At 35.5% G+C, this 21,763-nt stretch overlaps 1 protein-coding gene and 2 pseudogenes across 1 annotated transcript; all 3 read right to left on the bottom strand.

Annotated features, from left to right (window-relative positions):
- Positions 1–7,606: 7,606 nt before the first annotated feature.
- On the bottom strand, positions 7,607–9,710 carry LOC120151850 (annotated as a pseudogene).
- Positions 9,711–14,048: 4,338 nt separating this feature from the next.
- Positions 14,049–18,034, bottom strand: LOC120151722 (annotated as a pseudogene).
- A 1,127-nt stretch (positions 18,035–19,161) lies between these two features.
- On the bottom strand, positions 19,162–21,605 carry LOC120151859 (tonoplast dicarboxylate transporter-like). Its single transcript, XM_039164182.1, has 6 exons — positions 21,063–21,605; positions 20,434–20,911; positions 20,305–20,348; positions 20,098–20,193; positions 19,507–20,020; positions 19,162–19,405 (listed from the first exon to the last, which is right to left on the bottom strand). Exons 1-6 carry the CDS (start codon positions 21,498–21,500, stop codon positions 19,368–19,370), a joined length of 1,608 nt encoding a protein of 535 aa, XP_039020113.1. The 5' UTR covers positions 21,501–21,605; the 3' UTR covers positions 19,162–19,367.
- Between the last annotated feature and the right edge of the window lie 158 nt (positions 21,606–21,763).

Raw genomic sequence — 21,763 nt, forward strand, 5'->3', positions numbered from 1 at the left:
CCCCAGAGATTCAAAGTTCTCGTTTGATTGAAAGCTTCATGGGCCATGCATCAAACTGCTTTAATTAAACATGATTTTTCTCATTTCATAGTCACGGCACGAGACGAGGCCTCCTGCATCCCTTTTTTTTAAAGAGAAATTACGACTAAAACAAGGATAATTCATTCAGTCTAAAGACGCCAAACCCCATGTTGAAGACTTGAGTCATTTGGAACGGGTCTCGTCTTCTATTCCCATTGTTGAAAGCTTCAAGCTTTAGTGACCCCGACTGAATTTTCATTTTCCCCAGCAAATCTCACGTAATCTGAAAGCTTGCCACAGGAAACATGTGACGCAAAATGCAGACATGTTCAAAGAATTAAGCCTGTAAGCATTTATGGAACAGATATCACGTGGCTCATTCAAACAAAATCTTCATCCAAACCCACTTTATGTGTGCTGTTTAAAGTCTTTGTTTCTTTAGATCAATATTGTTGCTTCTTGGAGAGTCTTTGTTTCTCATTTTATAGTCTCATCACGAGGCCACCCACACCCCATTTTTTACCTTTTAATCTTATGATTCAATTCGTAAAACCCATGGTTATTTTTTTTCTTCTAAGTCAAGGCCCACTTGTTGAAGTCATTCAAGTTGCCAGGGCTAGATCACATATAAATATGCCTAGCTTGCAGCCTAATTATCTTCAATTTTAGGACCAGATCGATCGTGGCTATCTAAAATATATTTTCTAGTTAGTTTTGTATCGTACACATTACAATGAAGATCCTACATCATTTCCTCGTCATAGCAGCTGTGATTTTTCTTGTCAGCAACCGCTTGGAAGACGTTTCCGGCCGGATTCTGAACAAAAACGATCTTATGTTGCAGGCTGTCCAAAAAGCCAAGGGAGTACCTACCCCTCCTTCTGGACACAATGGCTGCACCCACATTCCCGGCCGCAGAAGCCCGCCTTGCATCGGCCAAAGAGCCTTTGCAGGCCATGTTACGGCTCCTTCAGGGTTGCAACCAGTTCCAGTGGTTCCATTCCATGTGGCAGATTAGTCTCAAATGAGTCTCTCCTTTTGTTGCAGATAGCAAATGATTAGTTCTTTATGGATTTAGCTAGTGATAATAAGTTCATGAACATGAAATATGTCACACCCCAATTTAAAGGGTTAAATGTTATTAATTTAAAGTATTGAATTAAAGTAATAATAAGGAAAAATTTGGGGTGAAAGAGCATAATTTTACCATTTTTCTATATCGGAGAGTTTAAAACTACACCATTTCAGGAGAATTATGAAAATGGTAAGTTTTTTCTCTCTTCTTCCCCCTTTTCACTTTTATTTTTCTCTCTCTTCAAGAGAATTTCATTGATATTTCATCGTTGATCAGTCGTTCGTTGATGACACCGTCGACGCCAATATTTTCCTGACATTGAAAGGAGTCGACCGATGGTCGTGGTGTCGTCATCGCCGTCACCGTTGAAGAATGTGAGAAAAGTGAAGTTTGATCGTTTCTAAAGATTGTTTTTCATCGTTCTCCGCCGCTCATCGTCGCAAAAGGTAGCTTGCACGAGAATCCCAAGTTGACGAGCTACAGATCTGGAAAATTTGGTCGCCATCTGACCACCGGAGACGTCGTACGCGCCCCACGGGCGTGGACTTCGTCTGTAGCTTAGGGAGTTTCCAGAACCGATCTAGATCGGTCCAGACCACCTGAGCCGATCTAGACTGCCTGACCAAGCCGCCCAATCGAGCTGACCGAGACATCCGACCGAGTCGATCGAGCCACGATCGAGCTAATCGAGTCGCTTGACCAAGCCGATCAAGCTGTTGACTGAGCTGACCGGCGTTGACCGATTGTTGACCAGGCGTTGACTTTTTTTGGACAACCTATCATGATGTTTTTCGAAGTCCTAAGTCTGCTTTTGGGGTATATTTAGCCAAATTCGAACACAGTAAGTTGTTTTTCAGCATTTTATCTTCTGATTCGATTTGTTTTTCCAGTTTAAGATCTGTTTTTAATGTAATTTATATTGTTATGAATCTGATATATTATGGGATGTCGAAATCAAGTGTGAGGACGATCGAATGAAGTTTAATTGGTCAATCGATATATACAAAAATTGAGGTAATATTTTACTACCTCTTTGCATGCTTTATCGAACATGTTGATACTAGATAAATGCATGGATGTATATGATTGGTCTATTATGCATGTTTGGTTATGGATGGACTCGAACCGAATACGATTTAAGTGATAAATTGGTTAAGACTCGATTGAATTGCACAAAGGAATTGGAAGATTTATAAGAAATAAATTTAAGATTAGTGATTAATCGACAAAGGAATTAATCTTAGAAACCTTAAACTTTGAATATTATCATTAAATGTTTTGATGTCGAAAATGTTTGGAAAGGAAATTACAAAAATACCTTATGAAGTAAAAAGAAAATGGAATTGACCCGAATAGTGGAATTAACCTGATAATTCATTCTTGACCTGATAGAACTATAGATCCATCGACTGAACTCCTAACTTGTTTGGAAGACCTGTAAATCGATTGAAAGACCTGAAAATTGGTTCCTAATCCTCAAGATCAATAATTACTAAAATAACCCTAAAAAGTCATCCTTGATCTAATAGACTACTTATTCACTTGATAAATACTTGGTTTGTTCAGAAATATATTGATTACCGATTTTAATTCTCGATGCGGTAAAAGATTTAGAATTTCTGATTTTGAAAAAACCACCCGATGATTAAATTATTGGAAATAATATATATATGATCAAATCAAAGAAAATGATTTGAATAACTTTGTGCTTAGAAATGACAAAAATAACCTCAAATATTGATAACCAAAATACCCCTGAATTTTAAAAGGACCAGAATACCTTGAACTCTAAGATAACTGAAGCAATCTTGAGTACAAAAATGAGCCGACTACCCTCATGACCTAGAAATAAGTGAATGTTATTGGATAATTCTGGAAACACCGAGAAAACCTAAGTATTATATCGTCCCTAAAGGTTATGGAGTACGACTCAAGTATGTTTGTCATCTTGGAGACTGTTGCAATACATAAATAAAACAAATATCATCAGAATATGTACAGTTCCTCAAGATCCGTTCAAATATGGTTATGAAGATGATCAATTCGACTAGTGTTGTCAGTATTAAAGTGTGAATATTCTTGAAGTGCATCGATTTGAGTGGTTGACAAGTATCATAGTGTTGGTTTGTTCAGTTCGAGTTGACCTAATATCCTGATAAATCGACATGAATCTTGAATACCGTAAATCATCGTTTCACCCTTATTGGATTAAGTTGCTAAGAATCCATTAGAAATCAAAGTGTCCTAAATACTTTTCTGATACACCTGAAATCCTAAATGGTCCTGAAGCATCAATCTCTGAATGTATATTTAGATCCGTTAGCAATTAAACCCTTTTAATAGGGACCTTAATCCTGAAATCTGATCAATTTTGTGTAAGTTCATATTTTCTATTCCTGATAATTTCCAAGGGCCTTCGGAAAATATATGGATCCTCTAGTGTGTTCCCCATTGACAAAAATGTTTTCTCTGATTTATATAAAGTATAGTTTCTGATATCTAGTTTCTGGTTTCTGACACATGGTACAATTAGCTCATGATTTCTGATATTATTGTCTACTATCTGGTCTGTTTTATTGGGGTACTGTCTGGGTAGGTGTCTGGATACTCTGAGGTTCAGCTAGCTGGTAAATCCTTTATGTTCTAATAATTCATATTGGACACCTAGATCCTAGGGGTCTAGGGTAAGTCCTTATTAATGCTTGTTCTAGGGTACTGCATTTGGTGTACGGTTGGAGGAAAACTTTGTATTTTAAATAAAAACCCAACTTCTTATTTATGTTTTCTGATATTACTGGTTTTATCTAAAACTGTTTTATTGGGATATTGTCTGGGTAGGTGTCTGGAGTCTCTGAGGTTCAGCTAGCTGGGTAAATCCTTTCTGTTATGCTTTTTGAAGGAACACACTAGACGTCTGTTTCAATCTCTGAACCTGGTTTTCTGAATGTTTCCTCTGAGCTATAGCTACTTGTCTGTTACTTGAAGAAATATCAGTGGAACCTCAACTTATCATGAAAACATGTATATGCTTGAATCAATAAGAAAATATTTATGCTTGTTATTTATCTGCATGTCCTTCATCATCACCTAATATAGTTCTGTATTATTGAGCTTCCCAAAGCTCACTATGTTATTCACCATTTTAGGTAAAAAGATCAATCCAGTGCATATATAGACTTCAGTAATGGGAGTTCCTTCGGCTTTGCTTATAGAGTATGGTACAAGTGTAATTAGGGGGAATGTAGGTCACATTTGATTTTTATATTGTGTCTGAAACTTTTATGATGGGAGGTGTGAACGAATTCTGTTTTACGATTTGAAAGATTTCTACACTTGTATTTTTATATGTTTTAATAAAAAAAATTAAATTTTTCTGTTATTTTTATTGTGGGTCGCTCTAGTGGTCATAATGTGACACATCAGATCAGATCAAGTAACCCGTAATAGTCCGGGGATGTTACAAAATAAGTCTCCCAAATCCCGATTTGTGCTCTCTCTTTCTTATGATCGATATTAAATAAATTAGCATAATTTATGTTACGTTTCTCCTAGGTTAACTTTTGAGGTATGAGAGCTCTAATTTCTCTTAGGAATGTAAAAGACCATAGCCCAATCAATTAGACCATGAATCAGGTCCATTAACTGGGTCCACGAAACAAACTTATGAGCTGCTTATGAGTAGGAGTGAACAAAACTCGACTTTAAAAATGAAATTTGATTTGAAGTTAAAAAATAGATTTGATTGGAGTCGTAATTTTATAAAGAGTAAACCACAAAAATAGTCACTTTCATTTGAATTTTATGAAAAATTTTTCTCACTGAAGTCAAAAAACATAAGATTTGATCATTTTCATTTCGTTTTAATTAAGATATGGTCACCAAAGATTAATGAACGTTAAACTTTTAACGGTTTGCTGACATGGCACGATAAATATAACAACTTAAAATTACATCATTTTCACATAGATAATACATGGATTAAATTTTGGTCATTTTCTTTTCATATTTATAAACAATTGCTCATCAAATTAAAAAAAAGTGGCTGCTTACATTATTGTTTTATTAAGTTTTGATCATTTACATTGTCGATTTATTAAGTTGTGGTCACTTGGACGTTGAATGTCGTTATTTTGATGACGTAGCTCATTAGTAAAATGGTTTAAGTTTTATTTTTAACCCCTAAACTTTAGACAAATTACTGATTATGAGTCTTTTTATAAATTTAAATTAGTTTAGGGACAACATTTTAGTTTACCCATTTTTTAATATTTTTCTCCCCAAACCCTAATATTACTCATCTTCTCTCCGCTTCTTCATCAGACATCTATGCTACATTGCAATAGTCTTCTTGTTTCTAATTATTAGTTGTAATTATTTGAAGTCAAATTAGGTGGGTTCTTGTGTTCACTTGTGAGATGTTATTTTAAGTCATCAAACTAACGACATTAAACATTCAAGTGGCCGAAACAAAATAAAACGGTAACATAAGTGACCAAAACTTAATCTACATATTATCTACTTGGAAATGATGTAATTTTAATTTTATATATTTATCGTGTCACATTAGCAAACCTTTAAAGATTTAACGGTTATTAACCTTCAGTTATCACATATTAATTAAAACGAAATAAAAGTGACCAGATCTTAATTAAAATGAAGTGAAAGTAACTAAATATATCTTATGTTTTTTAAATTCAGTAAGAAAAAACTTATAAAACTCAAAAGATCATTTTTATAATTTAGCTCAAACGAAAGCGATCATTTTTATAATTTAGCCTCTGTTTTGAAAACTGGATCGGACCCGGCCGGTTCAACCGGGAACCGTTGCTTAGTCCGGTTCAATCTAAATCGGTTGAACCGCTATTAGTGAACCGGCCAGAACCGCTGAACCGTTCGAACCGGACCGGCTAAAAACCAGAAAAAATCGGAAAAAAAAACCCGGGAAAAACCGGGATTTTTGTTTTTTTAAAAAAAAATTAAACCAAACAACGTCGTTTGTTAAACGAGCCAAGTCGAACTCGAGTATTGCTGAGCTCGACTCGAACTTAAAAACTTTAAAAAGTAAGCTCAACTCAACTCAAACTCACAAGCTAAAAATTATCAAGTTCAACTCAAACTCAAAACATAATATTGAAACTTGAACTCAAAAAGGCGAACTCAAAAAAAAATTAAAAGCTCGATTGAAGCCTAAAATTTGAGCTTGATTGAAGTGAAAGAATAGTTCACTCAATGCTCACCAAAAGGCTCCATGATTTTGAATGTCAAATTACCTCTATTATTTATAGAAGTTAGTTGTGATGCGCTTGTATGTTTCTTAGCAATGTGATATTGTTTTGTTCTCATATTTTTACTCTTTAGACTTTTGGAATTCTCTTCTATGTTTCTGGAATTGTTTTTAAAAAAAATTAAACCAAACAATAACATTTTGTTATGATTTTTTAACCCCAAATTTATTTTTTAATTATAATTATATAATTATATTTATTATTTAATATGTTTTACCTTAAATATTATGTTGTAGTTAATTTGAATCATTTTGTTTCACTTGATTTTATGGTTTTTAACTTATATATGTTATGACTTGCTTTGAATATGACTTGTGATATAAAAAATTATTTTTTATTATATATTTTTGATATTTTTATTTAATTTTTAAATAAGTATAACGTCGCAGTTCGACCGGATAACATGACCAATTTACTAACCGGTCCGGTTCTGAAAACCATGAATTTAGCTGCTGAAGCATACAATTTAGCTGCTGAAGCATACTGAGGTGAAAGAGCCTTGGCCACTTGCACGGTTAAGCAAGTTTGAAGTATGTGCCTACTGCCGACAGGACAACATTGATATTGTTTGATTGGGTGACAGCATCGGGGTAAATAAATAGATGGTCACAAGAAAGAAAAGGCATATACAATGACAGATCCAAGAAAAGGAAAAAAATTAGGGTAGGTACATAAAATTAAATTTTCGTGCCATTAAAAGTTAAATTTTGGCCATCATTGGAAAATTGAAATGGCAACACAGAAGAGAACAATTCCATGTGAACTGCTCATAGATTTTCATCATGGGGATAGCAATCCTTCACCACCATAGTAGGACACCAAGGCTCTGCTCTGCCAGCTGATGCATGAGTAATAACGAAAGAAAGAAAGAAGAAAAGAAAAGAGAGAGGCCAAGTTATGATAATCTACACATAAATCTGTGGTGGGGTTTGAACACATATATGCTAGTAGGATGGACAAATGGGCGATGGTGGCACAAAAGCATATTATTTAACACCAAATATGTGCACATCCAGGGCCCTACCCATGGCCACCATATCCATCCACCTTATGCTCTATATTCAATGCTTCCAACGATAATGCATCTCTCATAAATTCCCCATTCCCCATCCGGGAAAACTTGAGGGAAACAAAGAGAAATACCAGGCACCGATACATTGCTCGAATATCCAGCAAGAGCACAGCGATTATCATGAAAATGTATAAAAGGAAAACGGTATATGATATGTGATAACTTACACACGAAACCTAACTGTTGTTTCCATTGCATAAAGTTGAAGCTACAAGATTTTAGAGCGTATCATCCACAAGACTGTCCATTTTCACTATGTAGAAAACCGACAACTAGTAATCGGTCGATACAAACTATGCAAATAGAATTTGGGTCGCCTAAACAAAACACAAGGAGAATAACCCAAATCTAATTAATCCGAAACCCACATGCCAAGCAAGTATTCCACCCTTCAGAACAATTAAACAAGAGGGGAAACAACCCCAAAACCTACTCAAAATCATAGATCTAAATGTCAGTCTCTTGAGCCTCCCCTAATTTTTCTTCTTCTTTTTACTTGCTCGATCATTTCTCAACCACACTGTACAACCCATCAAAACACTCCCTATAAACAAGGGGGGAAAAAAGGAATTTTTTTTACCAAGGTATGATTTCCTCTACGAGTAATTAAATTTCCCTTGTCTAAGGACTAGATGATGAAGCATCTTGCCTTGGTTCTCTTAGATACCCAAGAAGTGTTTCCGCCTGCAAAATTAAGACGTGAGGCATATCGAATATTTGAACATATACATGCATGGATGCACTACAATACTCATCTACTCTAAGAAATGCACGGTTCTGATCATCCAAGCTAAGATACTTAACCAATCAAGCAATTCAATAAACTATAAACTGCACTGTCATTAGAGAATCAAAGTTTCAAGCTTAAACTATAGAGTAATTTATGAAGCTTTCAACTGCAATTACCTTATGCTTAGCCCTGACACTCCCAGTCTGAGAAAGCGCCACGAGAGGGGGTATCCCACCTTCCCTAACAAGCAAACCACGATTCCTAACGTTATCAGCACACAGCTGCAACAGTGTCCACACGGCGAACTCCTTCCCCTTGACGGAACCATCTTCGATCGCCTCCACAAGTGCTGCAATCCCAGCTTCTTCTACAATAGCTTCCCTTCCTTCCTTGATTCCCGCCAAGCTACTGAGAACAACCATTGCCTTCTCCGACATGCCAGTCCCTTGCTCACCCACCATCCCCACCAAAGGCCTAACTGCACCAGCACTCACAGCCCTCTCTTTGTTCTGCCTGGCTGAACAGAGCTTATAAAGAGTTGTCAGTGCATCTTTCTTGCCTCTGTTGGATCCGGTCATCAGAAGAGATACCAGCGGCGGGATCGCACCACATGCTCCGATCGAAGTCTTGTTTTCGTCAACCAAAGCTAAACTCAGAAGCGCGCACGCCGCGTTTTGCTTTGAAGTTTTGGTGCCTGTCTTGAGAACATACACTAATGATTTTATAGCTCCGGCATTTATGATTAGGGTTTTGTTAGCTTCGAAAAGAGACAGATTCAGTAACGCAGTCACGGCGTGCTCTTGAGTCCAAGGGTCGCTGTTTCGTAAGAGCGGAATCAGAGCAGGGACAGCGCCAGACTCTCCGATTAACGCACGGTTATCCACGCGGTTCTTCGCTAGTAACCTTAGCTTAGCAGCAGCCGACCGCTTCACCGCAACGGACGATGATTGTAAGCCGTCGATGCAGATCTTGACAGTCGGTTGAAGATCCTCCGGCGAGATACTTTCGATGATTTCCGTCGAGAAGTTCTCTCTCTGCAGAAACCCGTGACACGGTTCCGGTTCGACTTCGGCTCCACTGTTGCTCTCTTTCAAGATGTTTTCCGGCGACGGCAAGCTCGCAAGTCGCTGCAACTCACCGGAGATATCGCTGCTACAAGCGGAAAAATCACTGAATGCCTGAGAAATGTCCAAAAACTCCTCGTTTTCTGACTCGGACTTAACCGATTTAGCTTTGGAAACCAGTTCGCCGAGCCGCATGTCGATAACTGATTGAGATTCTCGGAGACAAAACCAGACCGTTCGGAACCGCACTGGTGAAAGAACAGCTGCTGTTATCGGCGCTTTGGTAGAAATTGGAGCGAACCGTACGCATGGAACGGCCGGCGTGTCTGTGGATTCTGGCGGCGGATGGTGAACCGGAGTATACAAGTTTCGACCCAGAGGAACCGGCTCGAATTGGAGTGAGAATCTTCCAACGAAACCATCTCTTTAGCAAACAAGAAACGAATTTTAAGCACTCAATAAATAACACCAGCTAATTCAGATAAAATACACTAGAAGCCACTGAACTTTAATTTTGGTCCCTCGGTTTAATTCCGGTTTTAATCTCCAGTCTTTAATTATATCATTATTTAGTCCAATTTGTTAATCCTATTAACTACTTGGATTAAATATTAGATAAAATACACTAGAGGACACTGAACTATGTAAAATTAATATTTCTGGCTAATAATTAAAAAAAATCATTAGATTTGGTCATTCATATCTATAATTTGGTAATTAATTAAAGTATACTCTACCCTGAAATTTTATATGATTTTAAAAAAAAAAATCCCATCCAACAAATTAAAATCAAGGAGCCAAAGAGTATTTTAAAGAACTAATTTCAAGGTTTAACCTCTAAATTAAGTATAATGATTAAATATCAACACAAGCATAATAAAGGGATCAATCAAAGTTTAACCCTCTCTCGTATATGCTCTGGGTGAAGTTACGGACGGTGAATAAGAAACCATCGACGGAATAATAAAAAGAAGGTGGTCTTGTCAGGTCATTTCCATTGGGTCCACTGTGTGTGAGGTTGATGGTTGTTTGTTTGAAAAGTCTACGGTGGTGATTAAAGTGGTGATATGGTGGTCACAGCCATGTGTATTTCGTCGCCTTTTAGGAAGTTCTTTATTTTAATGAATTCAATTCCTAAAATGTTTAACATTTCGAAAGCGCTATTCTAAAATTTTATTTTTTATCGAAAAATTATTGAGTGTTATTAAAATGTTTTTTCTATTAAAATTAGGTAGTGAAATTAATTTTCGATAAAAAATATATTAAGTAGCGTTTTATTGAAAATGTTTAAAATATTAATATTTTCGATAGCACATTTTCTTAATCGTATATTAAGGCGCAGTACAACAGAACTACCATGTCTCTTGCCAATGCCAATTAAAAAATTGGCTTAAATGCACCATGGGGGGCGTTTGGTTCATGAAATATAGATTACCTTTGGGAATAACATTACTGGAATGTAACATTACTATAGGAATATTGTATTACTTGTTTGGTTTGTTTAACAGTAATGTAAGATTATAGTGTTTGGTTGGAGGAATATAAGATTACTTAGATGCATATTTTAGCCAAATTATCCTTGTGATATATTTTTTAAAGTTAAACGTTTAATACTAATTTATATATTGAATGAAAATTCATAAAAATATTTTAATCGTTATATTATTTAACTTTTTAGCAGAAATTACATTTAATATATAATTAATAAATTATATATTAAATTTATATTTTTAAATAATGTTCATAATTATCATATTATTTATCTAAAATATAATATAATATTAAAAAATATTATGGTAGTAAATATTATTTTTAAATAATTATATTTTTACAATAATACTATTTTTTCATCCCATAAAATTATAAATAGTAAAATTAAAAATAGAAAATATTTTAAATTCTCAAAATTATTAATATTTTAGTAAATCAAACTCTTTGTATATTATTATTTTTATAGTTTTGAGTAAAGTATAAAAATAAAAATTTAGAAAGATATTATAAAAAGAATTTATTAGTCCAATATTATTTTTATCTAAAGTTGGGGAATGTAAGATTACCAAAGAATTTGAAGGTAAAGACATTCCATTTTAACCAAAAACGCTACTATTGGGAAAAGAGTATTCCAATGATGTAAGATTCGTAACCAAACGTGAGAATATAATTCAAAAAAAAAGCTCATTGGTAATGTAAGATTCTACGAACCAAACACACCTTAGGGCTGTTTGGATGGAGGATAAGATTTTTGGGGGATATTTTTTTAAATTTAATATTCTGTTTGAATTGCAATATTCCCACCAGTAATAAACTATTCCCAACAAAAATGTTATGGCCTTTTACCAGGAAATTAGTCCCATCCAAAGCTTATGTATTTATTTTTTATTCTTCGACTTGGACTAAAATGCCATTGAAACAAAAGACTTATTTCAAAAATACCCTTACCTTATTTCAAAATTTATAGTATTTTTATTTTCACAATTTGTTAAAATTTATTTTCCCAAACCAGCTATATTTTTCCTTGTTTGCTATCAAATTTGCTATTTTTAATTTTTATTATCACTTTTTAAATATTAATTAAAATTAAAAGAATATATATATTTACTCTTTTACTCCACTGATTTATCTTTTAAATTTTGTAAAAAATTATATAAATTTATAAATTTAAATTAATAAAAATATATAAATTGAAAAATATATAAGATTGATAAGGGGGACGAGCTTGATTTTGGGTTAGAAAAACAACATATAAGTTAGTTTTTGACTTGAAGATTCGTAACCCTCAGCGTCGTGAAACCTGCTCGATAATTTGCTTCAATGGCAGACAATCATCTTCTCTAACACTTTCTTTACTGTCTCCTTCTCCTTCCTTATCTAACAACGCTGTGGATGCTAACATCATGGCTGCCATTGCTATGCCGAGCTAGCAACAGCACCGACATGCCGGTGCTGAACATAACCGAAAGACCCGAGCTCAGAAAGATATTGGAAGACGCGGTCGATATGCTACGGCGCGAGGAACAAGAGCAAGTCCTTTTCCCTTTGGCTTCACCATTTCTTGTATTGCTCGTCCTCCGACTGGCTGTACCTCCACGATTCGTACGCTGGCTGGTGCACCGCTTCTCGCAAGCTCTGTTCATATTTCATAAACATAGTATGATTTTGGATTTTATTTGAGGGTATTTTTTATTATTTTTCTTTTTAATTGTTTTAATTTATTCGGGTAAATAAAATAAAATTTAAGAAGTGGCACGTCATGTTTTGATTGACCACTGAAGTTTTTTTTTACTGATTAACGTTTTAAGATAAATGATAGCGATTTAAAGTTTAAGGAAAAACATTTCAAAATATTTTAAAGAACTCGGTAGAAAATTATATTTTAGGGAGCAATGGTACATTTAAGCAAAATATTCTATATTCAATTAAAAAACTTAATAAAAATAAATATTTAAATTATACTTAAAATCGATAAAAACGTCTAAAGATTCAATGTTTTTAATGTTCTGATAGAATCGAATTCGATGCACAAATTTGATTTCCAAAATGGAAACAAATCCTCTAGAAATATGAAATTTGGGTTTAATTAAAATTTATTTATTTTATAAATTAAAGTATAATACGGAATATTAATAATAATAACGACATGATGATGTATCCTTCTTGTGGTGCTAAGCAAAGTGTGATACCATCATTACGCGTATTTGACGAATAAAGTTGCATTTTGCATAAATAGGGCTGGCCAATTATTTTATAATTAAAGTTAATTTTAAACATCGTGAAAGTTTTCAATATTTAATTATTATTTTTGCTCAATATTGATTTATTATTTATTTTAAATATTAATTCTATTGATACTATTAAAAGGTTGTATCGGTCATTACAATTCACCCTTTTTTAATTTGAGCGAAGAATCGATGTTAACGCCGATACAAGCATGAGTTGGTGGAGAATTCCAGCGAGAAGAGAAAATGAAGGTAGATAAAAATGAGTCGATGGAGATGAAAGAGGAGGAGAGAGAGAGAATCCCTTTTTTCACTCGTGTCTCATAGGTACTTTGCAATAACTCTAATTGATGGTTTCAAATATAGATAATTATGAATGCGTGGTTAACAGATTAAATAAGTCTAACTGTTAATTTTAAATTTGTGTAATTAGGGATGGCAACCCGAATCGAGGGTTCCGATCGGATTAGATTTTTATAAAAAAATCAGGTTCGGGTCGGAAGATGAAAAAATCCGACTCGACGACCGAAAAATATATAATTTTACCTTATATTTAGGTAATTACAATATTACCCTTATATATATTTTTTAAATAAGTTAATTTTTATTGAATAAAAATATATTTTTTTTATTATTCGGTTGGGTTGGGTCGGCTTTCTAAATCATATTTGGGGTCAGGTCGAGTGAAACCTTATTTCGTCGGGTCGAGTCGGGTCAGGTGGAGATCATTTCTTCTGGGTCGGGTGACAAAAACCCGACCAACCCACCCAATGCCATCCCTAGCTGTGTTAGATCGTGTGTATCTATCATTACTCTCATATTTATGTAATTGTATAGTTGATTTTTTTTTTGTTACCCTTTAGTTTTAAGATTTCGTATTGATTAATCTAGATCGACTCAGATCGCAAACTTAATTTTAATGGGTGAATCTCTAACGAAGATTTTTTACACAAATGCATAATTTTTCATTTACTTTTTTCAATATAACGAAGTTTAAATGTAATGCATATATCCAATTCGGAACACATAACTCTTAACCAAAACTAATTTAAAGATTAGAAAAAATTATATAAGATCAGCAGGACTTCCAAGGAAAGGGATCACAAATGAAGAACCCTTTCTTTCCTTTTAACAAATTACAGTCCTTCCCACAGGACGACAAATCACTATATGATGCAGTCAATTTGTGTAGTTATTCAAACAAGAGGAAAATATAAGAGGAAAAGAGAGATTACAGTAGACTAGAGTTCACTATAGGCAATCTCTAAGCTCAAGGGCTGCGATTTCTTTGACGACCTGAGCCTTATCAGCCTCAAACCGTTCATCCTCTGCATGACATCAAACAGGGAACTATGAATGAAGTGCTAAACCACACATTTCAAGGAAAAATAATGTTACCATGTGTGTTTTTTTTCTTTTCTCTTGTTGCACCTTTATTAGTCTTCAAATCCGCAAACAATCGTAGAAGCTTGCTTTTATTAGCAACAAGTATGCTAACGATGTCTGGAGGCTTATTCTGTTTTGCGGCAAACAACTGTAGAAACATAGATCAAAAGATGCAAGTAAGAAGAGGACATTGTGTGCAATTTAACGTATCAAATTATCGAGTTTGAACATCAGAGGAGAAGAAATTTAACATGGCACCTTGAAAACATGAAAAGCTTCTATTTGAATGCTCTTGCTTGATTCCTGCAATTAAGGGATCTATAGTTGGTGCTTCAAGTTTACTCCATATGATAACACCAAATTTAAAAACGTCATCGTTGGTCATTAACGTTTGAGTATTGAAAATCTCAAGTAATTGCATCTACCGAGATGATCATATTCATAGCTACATTTAAGATGGAGTTTATTACCAGCAAAAAAATAACATTAAACCATGATAAACGATGTCGGATAGACAAAACATGAAAGCAAGAAATTGGCAGAAGCGAAGTACCCTTAGAAGATTCATAAGAATCCTTAAGTTATCCCTTGAGCTCACAAATTTCGTCATGACGGCTGAATTTGAGCGGTCCAACAGAATATCTCCCAGCAACTATAACATAAAGAAAAAAAATGAAAAATAATAGAAAAGGTCTCCCTAGCAACTTAAAGTGGACCTGCAATTGCGACCGCACAAAAAAATAACATGATCTTCATACTACTAAGATTCTGACAGTTTAAAAGCAGAAATTCACTTGCATTGAGTTGCCAAAAAGTAAGCAACAGATTTTGACACCCATCAATTGACTAACTATAGATGTTTCAGACCCCAGGCAGGTAAGAGAATCTTTCCACTCCTCAAACATCCCATTTTCAGTTTTAAATTAGAAAATGAACCCATAACAAATACTGATGTGAATTCAAGCAAGCTTTTGTTTTGATTGAAAAAGAAATGCTAAAATAGTTGCCTTTTTTTGTAAGGGTCGAACCTTGATAGCTTGTCGTCTCGTAATGTAGTTGCTAGATTCCAGCAACTTTGAGTTATATTCTGCAAAAAACTGAAATAACAACGCACTTAATTTCATTGAGCTCTATGTATCTAACAAAAAACTGAAATAACAAACGCACTTAATTTCATTGAGCTCTAAGTATCTAACTGGTAAAAAATTTCAACACCACCATCACCAGCAAGGAGAAAAAAAAAGCACTATGAAGAACTCAACAGAATCTTAATGTAGTTGATCCTAGCATCATTGCAATGTATAACCATGTGAATAAAATATGTAGTCAAATATGAAAGAGCAAATAAAGTGATTCTAATGGAAGCACTTTTCAAGCTGACAATAATGGAGAGCGAAAATGTATTATGAACAGATGAGATTTTCTAAGTACCCTGCTCATATGTTAACATCAAAAGACCACGTTTTAATAGATGAAAGTAATTGAGGAGCAATACTTACCCAATCATAGTTCTTGGAAAGAAATTCAGCTACAGTGGACTTATGCCTTGTCAAGAGCTCCTATAAGAAAACAAAATGTGACATGGCATCAAAAGTCAGATGCACAATACAAAACCCTTAAAGAAAGAAAGGAAGGAAGATGAGGAAATTCATAGAGGATTACTCAACATCAAACAAAAACCTTGATTGATGTATTGAAATCAGAAAACATCTTCGTTTCATCAAAATAAAATAGAAAGGCAAACAAGCCCTACTTAAAAAATTACAACAAACAAAACAACAGGTGTTTTCTTAAACTAGATTTCAATAACAAACACAGAGTCAAAAGTGCAGTAGTAAGAGGCAGGAAGAAAATGGGAGAAAAACAAAATCATTAGAGTAGCAATACATAACCTTAAAAGTTGCAGCAGCATCAGCAGCAATGTCAAAATTTGGAAGTTGTATATAGTCAAAAAACTTCTTCATGTGCTCCGACTCCAAAACATACCTGTACTTCAAACAGAACATGTCAAATAGAGCTAATAACATATCTGAAAATCTTCAATTAATTTGAAACTTTTTACTGCAAATTTTAGGAGATAAAGTTCTCTTTCAAATTTAAAAGATATATTATAAAAGAAAAATCTTAAGGTAAATATTGGATTGTCTCGAGTGCAACCATGATGGGAAAATAGCTTATTAGAAAGAAGAATTAGAAAAAAATCGGATATTCATTTATTCACTTAAAGGAAGAGAAACCAAGTTATAAAGGAATAAATTAACTAGGTAGAATACTCTCACCTTGCAACAATCTGATGCCTTATGCACTCTCTCAACATTGCACCATAATGTAAAGCCATGTCTGTGTTCTCATAACTGAATAAACAACATTTAAGAATCAGAACCTGGTGATTAAATTATGGACACGCCATAAACCTCAATTTGGCAATCTAACCAAAGAGTTGCATAAACCAGAAATCATCCATAAATTAGGATTATAGCTCCATTGTAAACAGGGCAAATGCTTAGCACACATGTGAGTCGATCAATAAGAAGAAACCAGTAACAGAAGTGCTTCCACAATCTCTTTTGCTTATTCAAAAGAATAAAACAAAAACTGAAAACTAACAGTAACTATCATCTTAGCTCTAGCATTAAGTCATCCAAACTCCAACTAGATAACACAGATACAAAGATCCAGAAACAAATAAATTCAAATTGAAGACCAACCTATTAATAAGAAAGTAATAAATCTTGTAAGATTACCACTTACCCTGCAAATAAAATATCCAAAAGATCTAAGTTCGCCTCCAAGTAATCAGAAGCAATCAACCGCGAATGCACTGTTGCCTTTGCAAATTGGCAACAACTTGAGTGGCATCTTTCCTCGCCTGCAAAAGAACCCACTTGTCAATTATCATACAAGCAACAACAGGATAAACTTATAGGGCCGCAACAACTACTACTCTTGCAAAGGAAAATTCCACATCTAAACATTGTCTAGTAAGTCAACCCATTTACCTCCAAGTTCAATTTAGGAAGACAAGTGATCAAGAGCCGCAGCGTGTTCTCCCTGAAGAACTCTTCAGTCAGTTGCGCACAAGCTTCAGAGACTGGCTCAGATTCACTATTTCCATAGAGAATGGATTTCAACTCCCTTAAATTTTTAAATAATTCTTCCATCTGTATCAAAAGAACTAAGATCAAAATACGCGACTTTCGTTTAAATCAAATAACTCCTCAGGCACAACAAAAATCATACATATTTAATTCCAATTGCAACTAATCACATGCCGACGAATCCAGATCAAAGGTATATTTCAGTGACGAACCTTCTCTTCCCGCTTGGAATCATTGCCATCGGTGGTGCGGGATGCGTAGCCGAGGAGACCACGCGTTTGCCGCACAATATCGGCTGGAGTTCGCGGCTTTGATTTGAAAAGCCCCTTCATCCTGATAGACGGTGAATTATCCAAGTGGTTCGATGTAGAAGTAGAAGTGGTACCACGATCACGTTGTGCTGCCGGTTGCCTGAGCCTCTGTGCGACGGAGGCACTGCTCGTCGCACCGCTCGGCTTACTCACACAAATTCCTATCGTTTCACACCCAACAAAAAAAATTCCACAAAATTTTCACTAACCTTTTTTCTCCAGTTGTTTTGGAATATGTTTTAAAAATTGGTGTGAGTTTAGGTCGATTTGGCTTATTTTCCGAATTTTCCTGCGGTTTGATTGTTTCAATTGCTTTCTATTTATACCAAATATTTAATTAATTCGGATTAAGTTCGAGTATATAATAAGTTAGATCCGATATTATATCATATTAATATCAGGTCGTATCAATTTTCAAATCATGTCAAATATTAAATCATTTATTTTCGAGTTAGATCAATATCATAACAGTCTATTGTTTTCAAAACAATCTATTTACTACCCATTTTTTAGTTTTTGATGTTTGTTCTATTGGTTTTTTTATTGTGTTTTTTTGTTTTGAATGGTTGATTCGTAATTTTCATCTAGAATTGTTTCGATATCGAGTCTAGATTATTTTTTATTAAGGTTAATTAGTTTTGATTTAAATTTAATTCGATCTATGATAAAATAAATTAGACATTATGTTAGGTTAATATTGGGTTGATTATTTACCCATTTTCTTGTTTTTTTTATGTTTGTTCTATTTTTTTTTGTATTGGTTTTTTTTAATAATTGATTTGCAATTCTCATCTAGAGTTGTGTCAAGGAATGGACGTCTCACTTGTTAGTAGGGATGAGCACTCAATCCGAATTCGACGAGTTCTGACTTGACCCGATCATATCGGATTTTTTTAAAAAAATACGAGTTTGAGTTGGATTTTTTTTAAATTTGATATTCGGATTGAGTTCGAGTTTAGGGTGAAAAATATCCGACCCAACCCAACCCAACCAAAATAAATATAATTTTACCTTATATATTTAGGAATATTTATAATAATATCCCTCTATATATAATTTTTTTCAATTAAATCACTATTTTTATTGAATAAAAATAATTTTTATTATTATTTCGAGTCAGCTCATATCGGGTTTCTAAGTCATATATTCGGGTCGGATGAAACCTTATTTTAGTCGGGTCAGGTCGGGTGAGACTCCCTTGTTCTCGAATTGGATCGGGTGGATCAAAAATCCGACCCAACACGACCCATGCCCATCCCAACTTGTTAGGGTTAAGAATTTATAAGGTATGGATATATTATGTATTATTATCTATTTATACTAAAAATTTTCGTGATATTTTAACCATTGATATCTAGTAATGCATATATATATATACAACGTAATAAGTCGGATTCAAGATCTCTAAAAAAAAAACAGCAGCTTTTTCTACTACGATCCCTCTAAAATTTTTAAATACAAATGAATTACATATACAACAAGATGAGAGGGCAAAGGGAATTATCCTCTCACACCTCTTGGCATAGCTAATGACTTTGTTGCAACATCATTCTCACGTTGATATACAGCTTGTGATGAACCTATATACATATCATGCTTTCCATTGCACCTATCGGACTCCTCGGTTTGTCCCAAAAACAAAAGCTCCTGCGATCACAAAAAATGGACTAATTAATAACACCCACCAAAATTTGTTGCTCAAATTCGTTACGGAGCTAACGTGACAGAAGAAAGAAGGACCAATTTACCGAGCGTAGGCATTAATATCGATAAAATTACAGTGCCGACAATCTTGAGTGGTATTCCCGTCTTGACCATATTTGGAATGTCTATATGCCCCGTGGTGAATCCGACGACGTTCGATGGAGTTGCAGTCGGAAGCATGAAAGCGAACTGTGACCCGACTGCGCCAGGAATCATAAGGAGCAACGGATGGACATGCATGGTTTTGGCCATTTGAATCAGGAGTGGAAGCACGAGGGTCGCGGTCGCATCGTTCGACGTTATGAACTCGGTGATTACGGCGCAGATCGCACACACTGCGGGGGCAATAGCTAAATACGGAACCGCTTCGAGGAAATCTAGAGTTCCCGATAAGACATCGGCAAGTCCACTGGACTGGACGCCATCGGCTATAGCGAAACCGGCTCCTAACAACAAAATAATGTTCCATGGTAGCTTCTTGCATTCGTTCCAGTCCATCAATGCCTCTCCCTTTTGCTTCTTGTTCGGGATTACGAACAAAAGTGTAGCCATGAGAACCTACATGGTTAAGATTTGTATGGACTAAATCTTGAATTTAAGAATAGTAGAGGGATTAAACCCAAAGTTTATATCACACTGACTGTTCCATCGCCTGCACGGCCAGAGAATAGAGCTCCCCATCCCGGAATGTCTTCTGTTATGCTTCTGGTCATCCACAAAGCTACCATCATCTGCATATTTGGTCATTTTACCTTGGTTCGAAAAATTATTTCATACACTCGATTCGAAAACAATATTCAAAATAATGACTTATAGTTTAAATACATTATTAATGTACTAACCCCAAATACAGCTAAAACCATCTTCTCAGCAAAAGCCATCGGACCTGTTTATATCAAATAAAGAAGTCGAATTATCGTAATTTACGTTCGAGATCATTAAATTTATAGAGGAAAAGTCGTAAAATGTACCTAATTGGTCGAGTTCTCTCTTGAGGTGGGCTCGGTCCAAGTATGGGGCGAGGGCCTGGCTAGAGCCCCTTCGTAGATACAGCAGACAGAGAATCGCCCACAAGGCTATGAAAATCAATACGGCCAATGGGAAACCGAAGAAGAACCACGTGTTGTAACCTATGGGATCGGCATCCGGATAGGACCCCTTGTACATGGCCACCAATATCAAGGTGACACCCGTTCCGGTGAGCGTGCTCATCCCGCCGATGGGGGCTGCGTACGTGACGCCGAGGATGACAGCCCGACAAAAGTTTTGGATATGGTTTGATCGAGTAGAACTAATCGGGAGCCGCTGTAAAATCCCGGTGGCCACCGGCATCATCATGACGGCGCATGCCACGTTGTGCATCCACATGCTGACGAAGAATGTGGTGGCGCAAATGCCGAGTAGGAGCAGAGGCGGATTAACCGGTTCCCCGCAGAATCGTGATGTGATCTGCGTGACCCACGCGCAACCATTATTTGATGAGCCATGTTATCCATTCGTACAATAATTCACCCAGACCCCGACAACAACATTATTGGCATCACTGATGTAATTCGAATAAAAAATAATTTAAATATCGAATCGGGGAAAAAAAACTTACATTTAAGGCCAATCTTCGATGAATATTGTAACGTTCAACGGCGAGAACAAGTATGAAGCTACCCAGAACCAGGGTAATCACATCGTCCATATAAGAATGTGCAACACCATCTGCAGACGATATTCCGAAGAGAGGGAACAAGAACAGAGGCGCCATCGAGGTGATCGGCATCGGCACGGCCTCGGTGAGCCACCACGAAAACACCCAGGCTAGAACCGCCAGCATGTTCCGGCTAGTAACCGGGCCATCGAACTTGACAAAAAGACAGACGATGGCACACAATATTGGTCCTAACAGGACATAGAATGCTTTAAGTGTGACCAAGGATTTGAGAGAAAAGGGTGAGCTCGATGACGGTTCGACCGGACCGTCAACATGCAGGAGTGGGGTTCTGGGATCATCGGAATTTCGATCGCCGGCGGACATTTCGCCGGCCATATGGATATGAATCTAACAGTGGTGGAAAATGGAGGCTTAGACAAGGCTTGCTTTTAGATCTGAAACTTGGGAAGAGGATAACTGTGAGCAAATTTGCGTTTTCCATTCGTTTTATGTCTGGCACATGTACCTATTAGATATTGAGTAATAAATATTTTATATATTTTAATAATAATACAAATAAAATTATTTTATATACACCAACAACAAGCAGCGGGTGGATATGACCAATAAATCAAGCAATAATCATCAACCAAGCCACG

Source organism: Hibiscus syriacus, unplaced genomic scaffold (genome assembly GCF_006381635.1).
Source record: "Hibiscus syriacus cultivar Baekdansim isolate YM2019G1 unplaced genomic scaffold, ASM638163v2 tig00111069_pilon, whole genome shotgun sequence".
Lineage (NCBI taxonomy): Eukaryota > Viridiplantae > Streptophyta > Magnoliopsida > Malvales > Malvaceae > Hibiscus > Hibiscus syriacus.

Excerpts from the sequence above, each read along its gene's own strand:
- LOC120151859 (XM_039164182.1), bottom strand. The coding sequence starts at position 21,500 with ATGGCCGGCGAAATGTCCGCCGGCGATCGAAATTCCGATGATCCCAGA. Across the intron at positions 20,912-21,062 it reads ATCGAAGATTGGCCTTAAAT|ATCACATCACGATTCTGCGG; the intron begins GTAAGTTTTTTT and ends TGGGTCACGCAG. Across the intron at positions 20,349-20,433 it reads GAGAGAACTCGACCAATTAG|GTCCGATGGCTTTTGCTGAG; the intron begins GTACATTTTACG and ends TGATATAAACAG.